The sequence below is a fragment of the Oncorhynchus clarkii genome, chromosome 9, assembly GCF_045791955.1.
Source record: "Oncorhynchus clarkii lewisi isolate Uvic-CL-2024 chromosome 9, UVic_Ocla_1.0, whole genome shotgun sequence".
Classification (NCBI taxonomy): Eukaryota; Metazoa; Chordata; class Actinopteri; order Salmoniformes; family Salmonidae; genus Oncorhynchus; species Oncorhynchus clarkii.
Window position 1 is genome coordinate 8,725,488 of NC_092155.1, and position 13,011 is coordinate 8,738,498.

The 13,011-nt window shown below is 44.1% G+C and overlaps 1 protein-coding gene across 1 annotated transcript in view; it reads left to right on the forward strand.

Annotated features, from left to right (window-relative positions):
* Positions 1-269: 269 nt before the first annotated feature.
* LOC139417032 (zinc finger protein 107-like) overlaps positions 270-13,011 on the forward strand; it is a 31,153-nt gene continuing 18,411 nt past the window's right edge. The window contains exons 1-3 of the mRNA XM_071166267.1: positions 270-601; positions 2,703-3,149; positions 9,797-11,166. Of these exons, the coding sequence (XP_071022368.1) occupies positions 436-601; positions 2,703-3,149; positions 9,797-11,166 (1,983 nt within the window). The 5' untranslated portion in view covers positions 270-435. The remainder of the gene's footprint in view (positions 602-2,702; positions 3,150-9,796; positions 11,167-13,011) is intronic.

Sequence of the window (13,011 nt, forward strand, 5' to 3'; positions counted from 1 at the left end):
ATTGATACATTAAATGAAAAACAATTCCAGAAAAGGTATCCTTGCATTTGTCCAAGAGTATTTCTCATAAATTCTGACCTAATGCTGCTCATTCATCATGTTGATTTAATCTTGTATGGAGTAATGATAAACTGTTGACTCCTGAGGAAGAATTGATTCACCCAGATCATCCTATACTTATGATAACCACTATTTGTCTACATGTAGTCGTCGTTTTCCTTTACTGCTGGTCTGTAGGCTGCCTTGCACAGTAAACTCCCATCCAGCTGGCGGCCCTGTTGTGTTTCTGGGTTCGTCACCAACTAGAACGTCCCAAGATTCCTTGACTAGAACACGGAAGTAGGATTGGAAACGAGTTTTTATTGTTCCTTGTGTGCAGTAAAGAAAGACATACTTACTAAACTAAATAGGCTACCCATCTCTAATTTTATTAAAATGTCTAAACTACAGATGTTGTGTGTGTTTTTAAATGATCGTTTATCGGCGGCTGCTGTGGATATTTTTGGTGCAGTTGAGAAAACGGTAGTGGAGTACCAGGAGGAGAATGATCGGCTACGGAGACTGCTGCGGAGGACACCAGAGATACAACTATGTCGAATAGGTTCGTATGTAGATACTGATAGCTAGCTATAGTTATACTTTATTGATAAACTGTTAACTGATCACCACTTCATACACGTTTAAGAAGTTGTTTTTAAACCTACCGTGCATGGATAAAAACATTGTCATAACAACAGGAAGTGATTTTAATTTATACTGAGAAGTAATTGAAAATGGATTCTAGTTTTTAATTATTGAATTGGCATTGTAGTTAACCTAGTCTTGAATTTACTGTCTTAAATTCAAATAATTGACCCTAACCCTGATGTCTAAAGCCTGTATAGAGTCCCACAGTGGGGGTGTAATAATACCCATAAAACCTAGCGCTCAAACAGGGTTCCAATCGTTTTCCCACCATTAATTTTTCCCATAGGGGATTTTAGAAGACGTAACATTTGGACTGCGTTTCCTGTTGGCTTACCCCGGTGTGACGGTTTGATAACCATGTATATCTCTCTCTGACAAGGTGACTTTTAGCAATATTTTCTTCAGTGGCGGTCGGTGCTGTTTTTTTTATGAGCACGGCCTTATTTCTATTAGCATATTGGATGACTGTCATTCATATTCCATTCGCCCAGCTCAATGTAACATTGATAGGTTTAGGTTACTACATGATACTCACATTTTCCCTATAGCCATCATGAGGTTGCTACAACCTAGCCTATGAATGAAAGTTTACAACATAGATGCATTCACAGGTTGAGAAACATTTTAGGTGACAGACAGCGACACATTTAATACCGCCATGCAGACTCTTGCCTGCATCTAACTGATCTAGGGTGTAATTACTAATCCAACAGTTGGATCGCCATGTCCAGCAAGCTAACATAGCATCCATTTTTGTTTAAGTAGGCTAAACTAGCTAGCTGCATTCGCTAGCTAAGTAAGTGAAAGTGGAAGTGTTAAAAAAATATGAATTATAGCTTTCTCTCGCTCTTCATTTAAGAAATTAATTTGTTCAAAAGTGATCAACTATTGTCTTTCTCTCTTTTAAGTCAACTACTCATCACATGCATGTTATGCCGTGCTAGCTAGCTGTAGCTTATGCTTTTAGTACTAGTTTAATTCTCTGATCCTATGATTGTGTGGACAACATGTCAGTTCATGCTGCAAGAGCTCTGATAGGTTGGAGGATGTCGTCTCGAAGATGTCATAATTACTGTGTAAGTCTAAAGAAGGAGGGGGGGGGGGGGGGTGAGAACATGAGCCTACTAGGTTTTGTATTGAAGTCAATGTACTCGGAGGAGGATGGAAGCTAGCTGTCGTACAGCTAGCTACACCATGGTGCTACCCTACAGAGTGCTGCTGAGGCTACTGTAGACCTTCATTGCAAAACAGTGTTTTAATCAATTATTTGGTGACGTAAATATATTTAGTATAGTTTTATCTAAGAAGGATAACTTTTTTTTTTTGTTATGAAAAAAATGAAAATGAAATTCGCTGGACTTCCACTGATTTTTGGCTTTATTTACTCTCTGATTCGAAAATGCTAATTAGCATCAAAGTAGACGTCGTGGGAAACTACAAATCCCTGCAGCGCCTGCTCATCATCTCTAGCAGACACCTTTGCTAACAGGTATTTTGTCAATTAAACATTTGCACAAGACAGTTCACAGAATGTTCAATTTAAGGAAATGTAGCCAATTTATTCATTACTATATTTTAGATAACATTAGATAGTTAATCCAGAGATTCTTACCTTTGCCTCGATTCGGCAGTCTCATGTAGATCATCATGGCATTTGTAGTTCTTTATGATAGCCACATCAGGAGCTGATTAGCATTTAATTTTGGGGTAGTAAATATAGGTGAATATATTGATAAAAGTCACCTTGTCCTGGAGAGATTTACACGGTTATCAAAATGTCATGCCAGGGTAAGCCTCCTTATTTTAAGTCATTGTAAAGGGTAAGACTCCTTATTTTAAGTCATTGTAAAGGGTAAGACTCCTTATTTTAAGTCATTGTAAAGGGTAAGACCGCTTTCTTGAATTTGTTCTGGATTTGGGGACTGTGGTAACCTCTGTATCCAGGCTGTATAGCTGGGTAACCTCTGTATCCAGGCTGTATAGGTAACCTCTGCTCCTTCTCTCCTTCCCTCCAGAATCCCTGCAGCCCTCTGTCTCTGAAGAGGAGGTTCCCCCTGAGCAGCAGCACTGTGAGCAAGAGCGGAGCCCCAGTCTGGGACAGAAGGACCCAGAGACCAAACAGATTAAAGAGGAACAGGAGGAAGTCAGGACCAGTCAGGAGGAAGCGCAGCTTCAAGGGGTGGAGCCTGATATCATAGAGTTCATATTTACTCCTCCTTGTGTGAAAAGTGAATGTGATCAGGAGGACCCACGTCAAGATCCCATACTTGCTGAACCCCCAACTCTCCTGAAAATGTCTAAACTACAGTCGTTTCAAGAGTTTTTAAATGAGCGTTTAACGGCGTTTGCTGCTGTGGAGATTTCTGGGGCATTTGCGAAAGCAGTAGCAGAGTACCAGGAAGAGAATGATCTGCTACGGAGACTGCTGCGGATCACACCAGAGATTAAACTATGTAGAACAGGTTAGTATGTAGATCTACTAGGTTCGTATGTAGATCTACTAGGTTAGTATGTGGATCTACTAGGTTTGTATGTGGATCTACTAGGTTCGTATGTAGATCTACTAGGTTCGTATGTGGATCTACTAGGTTCGTATGTGGATCTACTAGGTTCGTATGTAGATCTACTAGGTTCGTATGTAGATCTACTAGGTTCGTATGTGGATCTACTAGGTTTGTATGTAGATCTACTAGGTTCGTATGTGGACGTACTGACAGTACATGGATAAAAACATGTCTGTGTCACGAAAACCAGGAAGTTATTTGAAAGTATGAAAATAGGTTCTAGAATTTACTGACTTTAGAAACAGAAAAAAAATAAACAGATCTTTCGGTCGTTCAACCTTCATCAGAGCAAATCTCCACAAACAGTGGGACAGATGAGGCCACTCAGGCTGCGTTTATACAGGCAGACCAATTCTGTCACCCCCCACTAATTGGTATTTTGACCAATCATATATCTTTTCACTCCAGATCATTTTCAGTGCTGATCTGATTGGTCAATTAATGGGAAAGAGATTAGACTTGGGCAGCCTTAGCAGCCAGAGATAATTACAGACACCTGTGGTAATCTAAAGTAACCCAAAGGGCCACTCGATGTCATATCACATAGAACAGAACATAGAGATGTAATTCTACAAATACAAAATGAGGTGTTTGTATCAGGAACCCATAATCTCAGACAGAACAAAACAGACGACAATCTGCAACAAAAAGACAGACAAGGTAAACACATAACACCTCAGTGCTTTCAGGAAGTATTCAGAACGCTTGACTTGTTCCACATTTTGTTACGTTACAGCCTTATTCTAAAATGGATTAAATAGTTTTTTCCTCATCAATCATCACACAATACCCCATAATGACATCACAATACCCCATAATGACATCACAATACCCCATAATGACATCACAATACCCCATAATGACATCAGAATACCCCATAATGACATCACAATACCCTATGACTTCACAATACCCTATAATGACATCACAATACCCTATAATGACATCACAATACCCCATAATGACATCACAATACCCCATAATGACATCACAATACCCCATAATGACAAAGCAGAAAGAGATTTTTTGAATTTTTTTGCATATCCCATTTACATAAGTATTCAGACCCTTTACTCAGTACTTCGTTGAAGCACCTTTGGCAGCGATTACAGCCTCGAGTCTTCTTGGGTATTTTTATTTAACCAGGTAGGCTAGTTGAGAACAAGTTCTCATTTACAACTGCGACCTGGCCAAGATAAAGCATAGCAGTGTGAACAGACGACAACACAGAGTTACACATGGAATAAACAATAAACAAGTCAATAACACAGTAGGAAAGAAAAGAGTCTATATACATTGTGTGCAAAAGGCATGAGGAGGTAGGCGAATAATTACAATTTTGCAGATTAACACTGGAGTGATAAATGATCAGATGGTCATGTGCAGGTAGAGATACTGGTGTGCAAAAGAGCAGAAAAGTAAATAAATATAAACAGTATGGGGATGAGGTAGGTAAATTGGGTGGACTATTTACCGATGGACTATGTACAGCTGCAGCGATCGGTTAGTTGCTCAGATAGCAGATGTTTGAAGTTGGTGAGGGAGATAAGTCTCCAACTTCAGCAATTTTTGCAATTCGTTCCAGTCACAGGCAACAGAGAACTGGAACGAAAGGCGGCCAAATGAGGTGTTGGCTTTAGGGATGATCAGTGAGATACACCTGCTGGAGCGCGTGCTACGGGTGGGTGTTGTTATCGTGACCAGTGAACTGAGATGAGGCGGAGCTTTACCTAGCATGGACTTGTAGATGACCTGGAGCCAGTGGGTCTGGCGACGAATATGTAGCGAGGGCCAGCCGACTAGAGCATACAGGTCGCAGTGGTGGGAGAGCAACATCATTGATATATACAGAGAAAAGAGTCGGCCCGGGAATTGAACCCTGTGGCACCCCCATAGAGACTGCCAGAGGACCGGACAACATGCCCTCCGATTTGACACACTGAACTCTGTCTGCAAAGTAGATGGTGAACCAGGCAAGGCAGTCATTTGAGAAGCCAAGGGTGTTGAGTCTGCCGATAAGAATACGGTGATTGACAGAGTCGAAAGCCTTGGCCAGGTCGATGAAGACGGTTGCACAGTACTGTCTTATCGATGGCGGTTATATCGTTTAGTACCTTGAGCTTGGCTGAGGTGCACCCGTGACCGGCTCGGAAACCAGATTGCACAGCGGAGAAGGTAAGGTGGGATTCGAGATGGTCTGTGACCTGTTTGTTGACTTGGCTTTCGAAGACCTTAGATAGGCAGGACAGGATGGATATAGGTCTAACAGTTTGGGTCCAGGGTGTTTCCCCCTTTGAAGAGGGGGATGACTGCGGCAGCTTTCCAATCCTTGGGGATCTCAGACGATATCAAATCAAATTTATTTATATAGCCCTTCGTACATCAGCTGATATCTCAAAGTGCTGTACAGAAACCCAGCCTAAAACCCCAAACAGCAAGCAATGCAGGTGTAGAAGCACGGTGGCTAGGAAAAACTCCCTAGAAAGGCCAAAACCTAGGAAGAAACCTAGAGAGGAACCAGGCTATGTGGGGTGGCAAGTCCTCTTCTGGCTGTGCCGGGTGGAGATTATAACAAAACATGGCCAAGATGTTCAAATGTTCATAAATGACCAGCGTGGTCGAATAATAATAAGGCAGAACAGTTGAAACTGGAGCAGCAGCACGACCAGGTGGACTGGGACATCCAGGAGTCATCATGCCAGGTAGTCCTGAGGCATGGTCCTAGGGCTCAGGTCCTCAGAGAGAGAGAAAGAGAGAATTAGAGCACACTTAAATTCACACAGGACACCGAATAGGACAGGAGAAGTACTCCAGATATAACAAACTGACCCTAGCCCCCCGACACATAAACTACTGCAGCATAAATACTGGAGGCTGAGACAGGAGGGGTCAGGAGACACTGTGGCCCCATCCGAGGACACCCCCGGACAGGGCCAAACAGGAAGGATATAACCCCACCCACTTTGCCAAAGCACAGCCCCCACACCACCGGCTCGGACCGGCTCGGAAACCAGAGAAAGAGAGATTGAACAGGCTGGTAATAGGGGTTGCGACAATGGCGGCGGATAGTTTCAGAAATAGAGGGTCCAGATTGTCAAGCCCAGCTGATTTGTACGGGTCCAGGTTTACAAGCTTGTCACACTTGTATTTGGGGAGTTTCTCCCATTCTTCTCTGCAGATCCTCTCAAGCTCTGACAGGTTGGATGGGGAGCGTCGCTGCACAACTATTTTCAGGTCTCTCCAGAGATGTTAGATCGGGTTCAAGTCCGGACTCTGGTTGGGCCCCTCAAGGACATTCAGAGACTTGTCCCGAAGCCACTCCTGCGTTGTCTTGGCTGTGTGCTTAGGGTCGTAGTCCTGTTAAAACCGTCGCCCCCTTTCTGAGGTGCTGAGCGCTCTAGAGCAGGTTTTCATCAAGGATCTCACTGTACTTCAAATTAAATTGGTCACATACACATTTAGCAGATGTTATTGCGAGTGTATTGACATGCTTGTGTTCTGAGCTCCAACAGTGCAGGAATATCTAAAAATTCACAACTGTACACAAATCTAAAAAGTAAAAGAATGGAATTAAGAAATATATAAATATTATGACGAGCAATGTTGGAGTGGCATTGACTAAAATACAGTAGAATAGAATACAGTATATACATATGAGATGAGTAAAACAGTATGTAAACACTATTAAAGTGACCATTGATTCCATGTCTATGTACACAGGGCAGCAGCCTCTAAGGTGCAGGGTTGAGTAACCGGGTGGAAGAAGCCTAGTGATGGCTATTTAACAGTCTGATAGCCTTGAGATAGAAGCTGTTTTTCAGTCTCTCGGTCACAGCTTTGATGCACCTGTACTGACCTCGCCTTCTGGATGATAGCGGGAGAACAGGCAGTGGCTCGGGTGGTTGTTGTCCTTGATCATCTTCCTGGGACATCGGGTGCTGTAGGTGTCCTGGAGGGCAGGCATTGTGCCCCCGGGGATGTGTTTGGCATACCGCTTCACCCTCTGGAGAGCCCTGCAGTTGCGGGCGGTGCAGTGGCCGTACCAGGCGGTGATACAGCCTGACAGGATGCTCTCGATTGTACATCTGTCAAAGTTTCTGAGGGTCTTAGGGGCCAAGCCCCCCGTTGCACCTTCTTCACCACAATGTCTGTGTGGGTGGACCATTTCAGATTGTCAGTGGTGTGTACGCCGAGGAACTTGAAGCTTTCCACCTTCTCCACTGCGGTCCTGTCGATGTGGATTGGGGCTCCCTCTGCTGTCTCCTAAAGTCCACGATCAGCTTCATTTGGTTCACGTTGAGGGAGAGGTTATTTTCTTGACACCACTCCACCAGGGCCCTCATCTCCTCCCTGTAGTCTGTCTCGTCGTTGTTGGTAATCAGGCCAACTACTGTTGTGTCGTCTGCAAACTTGATGATTGAGTTGGATGCGTAAAGTATATATCCAGAAGGGTTGTCGTCTCCTCTTGGTGACACTTCCACCTGGAATTGAAGAGAAGACACGCTGTTAGAGCACCGGACAAAGAGACAAGCAACAAGGTTATTTTCATCCTTACTTCAGCTCGGTTTCAAGCATCTGGATGTCTGGCCCACGTACATGTTGCCACAGACACAGCGTAGGATGTAAATCACATGTCATGTGACCACGTCCTTAACACAACCTCTTTTCCAGACCTAGAGTGTCTGAACGCAGAGGTTTTTACCATGGACCTCAACATACAATACATCCTCATTCAGTCCTAACAGCCTGGATACAGAGGTTTTTACCAGGGACCTCACCATACAATACATCCTCATTCAGTCCTAACAGCCTGGATACAGAGGTTTTTACCAGGGACCTCAACATACAATACATCCTCATATGGCCTAAAAATAATATCTACATTTTTTTCAGGGGTTTGGATGATTCACATTAAATCTCGATTTCTTGTTTATCTCCAAACATAAAAAAGGTCAAGACATTCTTAAATGAATGTTCTTTATTAAAATAAAAAGTAGCGCTCAAGGCTTATTTGTGCAAAACAAATGAACACACCCACACGTTTATTCTATTGTCTAGGAATGTTTAACCACTAGCTGTTTGAATATGTAATTTATATATAATCATTTTGTTTTAAAATGTATTAATTTAGTTAAATTTGTTGTTATAATTAAAACAGCCTGTGGTTCTTTGCTATTGGATTGGCAGAACGACACAACTACTAACACATTAGCCTACAGCTGGCCTGAACATCACTACTTTGAATGCACTTTAATTATCCAATGTCACACATACCGATGTCGAGGTGAAGCCTGGGCCCAAAGCACTGCAGGCCGGTCCAGTTGTTCAAGCGCAGTGCTTTTATCATGTTGCTCCCGCTGTCAGGCTCATCTTCCCCGATGCCAGAGAGTCTTTGAGACCCGGGGCTATTACTTCACCCCTATGATCATCGGGGAAGTAAGACGTCTGGAGGCAGACATGTTGCAATTTCCAGTAGTCATTTACGTAGTGGACTGTCAAACTTAGGTACAGAGTTTCTGATGTTCTGCTCGACAATAGGTCGGCTGAGGTGGAAAAATAAGAAACACGAGCCAGCTTCTCTGTCACTCTTTCGCGGATAGCAGAGTATAATCACCGCAGGGCTTCTTCAGTGAAATACTTGCGACTTGGCAGCTGATGTGTGGTCAACTGTGTTACCTAGCAGCTTTTTAAAGCCTGTCTTTTCTGCTGTAAAGATATCTTTCGCGTAGTAATAGGTCACTGCATCCGTTATCTCCTTCCAACTCAAACCTTTCTTGTCAGAAGAGATAACATTTGAAAAGGATGCGGCTGGTAGTTTGTCTTTTATCAGACGTTTTTCCCGCATTCCTCCCATTCCACCGCGTGTTTCAGTTGGAGGGGTTGGTTGTGCTGCTGCTCGTCGTCTTTCGACACATTTTTACACAGGACATTCGTTTGCTGAACATCAGACCTCTTAAACCCGAACCACTTCCATATTACTGAAAAAACATTGCTGCCCTTTTGGGGGATGATTTTATCGCTACACTTCTCCGGCGTGGTTACAATATGTGAAAGGCTGTCTCGGGTTGTGATTGGTGGATAACCTCTGTGCACGTCTTGTCATGCAATTGGGACATGATTGGGCTGACAGAGAAGAGACCGTGAGATGCTGCATTTGCAAAACGTTACAACATTACAACATAACCTCGATTCTTGCGATACAGGCATTTTACATATCACGCTAAAATATATTTGAAAAACTCGATATAGCCCAGCCCTAGTATCAAGACTGTATAGCTAGCTATCCAGGCTGTATAGGTAACCTCTGTATCCAGGCTGTATAGGTAACCTCTGTATCCAGGCTGTATAGGTAACCTCTGTATCCAGGCTGTATAGCAGGGTAACCTCTGTATCCAGGCTGTATAGCAGGGTAACCTCTGTATCCAGGCTGTATAGGTAACCTCTGTATCCAGGCTGTATAGGTAACCTCTGTATCCAGGCTGTATAGGTAACCTCTGTATCCAGGCTGTATAGGTAACCTCTGCTCCTCCTCTCCTTCCCTCCAGACTCCCTGCAGCTCTCTGTCTCTGAAGAAGAGGTTCCCCCTGAGCAGCAGCACTGTGAGCAGGAGTGGAGCCCCAGTCTGGGACAGAAGGACCCAGAGACCAAACAGATTAAAGAGGAACAGGAGGAAGTCAGGACCAGTCAGGAGGAAGAGCAGCTTCAAGGTCTAGAGCCTGATATCATGAAGTTCATATTCACTCCTTCCTGTGTGAAAAGTGAATGTGATCTGGAGGACCCACTTCAGTCCTTGACTCTTCCCCAAACCCAGACTGTGGAGAACAGAGAGAGAGACTCTAAACCAGTGAATCTCAAACCTTTTGTCACTGTGACCCACATTAAGGGTCTCAACATTCCCTGTGACCTTCCAGATAATCAAAACGTTGCCTCCAGACACAGTTCAGCTGTAAGCAGCTACACAGTAGGACTTGACAGCAGTCCACCATTGGATCCCAGCCCACCATTGGATCCCAGTCCACCATTGAAGAAACACTGTTCCAAACCCAGCACCACATCTAGAAAAACTCACAGCTGCCGTGACTGTGGTGAAACGTTTGCTAAAAAAGCTGACCTGAAGAGACACGTGACTCTCACCAAGAACAGACCCAGTGAATGTCAGTTCTGCAAGAAAAGCTTCAGCTCCACCTGTAAACTGAAGGCCCATGTCCGACTCTGTCACAGTGGGAAACCCTGTGTCTGCCCTGTTTGTGGAATGACCTTCAAACAAAAAGGAGCTCTGTCCAATCACATGAGGATTCACACAGGAGAGAAACCTTTTAGCTGCGGTGACTGTGGGAAAAGCTTCAATCGGAAGATGAGCCTAACTGAACATAAACTGATTCACACAGGAGAGAAACCATTTAGCTGTGGTGACTGTGGGAAAAGCTTCAATCGGATGGGGCACCTAAACATGCACAAAGTGACTCACACAGGAGAGAAACCATTTAGCTGTGTTGACTGCGGGAAAAGCTTCAATCGAAAGGGGCACCTAACCATGCACAAACTGATTCACACAGGAGAGAAACCATTTAGCTGTGATGACTGCGGGAAAAGCTTCAATCGGAAGGGGCACCTAACCATGCACAATCTGACTCACACAGGAGAGAAACCATTTAGCTGTGGTGACTGTGGGAAAAGCTTCAATCGGAAGGGGCACCTAACCATGCACAAAGTGACTCACACAGGAGAGAAAGCATTTAGCTGTGGTGACTGTGGGAAAAGCTTCAATCAGAAAGGGGACCTAAGGAGGCACAAACTGATTCACACAGGAGAGAAACACCATGGCTGCTCCGTCTGTGGTAAAAGATTCACTCAGAAGACGAATCTGCTGAGGCATGTGGATAAAGTCCACAAAGGAAAGAAACAGGACAGAAACTGAAAGAAGAAAGGACAATAGGACAAAGAGATTGTCTGTCAGGCTGTATCACAACAGACCGTGATTGGGAGTCCCATAGGGCGGCGCACAATTGGCCCAGCGTTGTCCGGGATTGGCCGGTGTAGGCCGTCATTGTAAGTAAGAATTTGTTTTTAACTGACTTGCCTAGTTTTAAAAAAAAAAGGTCAGGTAAGTGAATAAAAAGGCAGGATGTGGATAAATCTCTTAGGAAGTAACAGCGATATGGCCCTCATATGCAGACGACATGGCTCTGGTTGCTTGCCTGGAGGTCAAGTCCATCTCCAGCTACTCCCAGTTCATTGACTGCCTCTTGACGTGGTTTGACAATATCTTAGGAGCTCAGTTTGGGTCTCAACTTACTATTAAAGTCTCAGAATAGTAGAATACACCAGGTCCAATTTAAACATTTGGTTGTGCATCAGCACTTTGTCACTGACAGTCACTCAATTAGCGATGTCAGACAAAGCAAAAACAAGTCTTCAGAAATGTTTGCAAATGTATAAAAAAAATGTAACCTTCTTTACTTAACTATTCAGGTACATCCTGTTTCCATTGATAATCCTTGATGTTTCTACAACTTGATTGGAGTCCACCTGTAAACTCAAATTATTGGATATGATCTGGAAAGGCACACAGCTGTCTATATAAGGTCCCACAGATGACAGTGCATGTCAGAGCAAAAACCAAGAAACATGAGTTCGAAGGAATTGTCCGTACAGCTCCGAAACAGGATTGTGCCGAGGCACAGATCTGAGGAAGGGTACCAAAAACATTCTGCAGCATTGAAGGTCCCCAAGAACACATTGGCCTCCATCATTCTTAAATGGAAGAAGGCTGGAACCACCAAGACTCTTCCTAGAGCTGGCTTCCCGGCCAAACTGAGCAATCGGGGGAGAAGGGCCTTGTTCAGGGAGGTGTCGAAGAACCCGATGGTCACTCTGACAGAGCTCCAGAGTTCCTATGTGGAGATGCGAGAACCTTCAAGAAGGACAACCATCTCTGCAGCACTCCACCAATCAGACCTTTATGGTAGAGTAGCCAGACAGAAGCCACTGCTCAGTAAAAGGTACATGACAGCCCACTTGGAGTTTGCCAAAAGGTACCTAAAGGACTCTGACCAGGAGAAACAAGATTCTCTGGTCTGATGAAACCAAGATCGAAATCTTTGGCCTGAATATCAAGAGGCACGTCTAGAGGAAACCTGGCACCATCGCTACGGTGAAGCATGGTGGTGGCAGCATCATGCTGTGGGGATGTTTTTCAGTGGCAGGGACTGGGAGACTAGTCAGGATCAAGGAAAAGATGAACGGAGAAAAATACAGAGATCCTTGATGAAAACCTGCTCCAGAGCGCTCAGGACCTCAGACTGGGGTGAAGGTTCACCTTCTAACAGGACAAAGACCCTAAGCACACAGCGAAGACAATGCAGGAGTGGCTTCAGGACAAGTCTCTGAATGTCCTTGAGTGGCCCAGCCAGCGCCCAGACTTGAACCCGATCCAACATCTCTGGAGAGACCTGAAAATATCTGTGCAGCGATGCTACCCACCCAACCTGACAGAGCTTGAGAGGATCTGCAGAGAAGAATGGGAGAAACTCCCCAAATACAGGTGTGCCAAGCTTGTACCGTCATACTCAAGAAGTCTCAAGGCTGTAATCACTGCCAAAGGTGCTTCAACAAAGTACTGAGTAAAGGGTCTGAATACTTATGTAAATGGGATATTTCAGTTTGTCATCAATTTGCTACAATTTCTTTTAAAAAAAATCAGTTTTTGCTTTTTCATTTTGGGGGTATTGAGTGTAGATTGATGAGAAAAACCAAATGT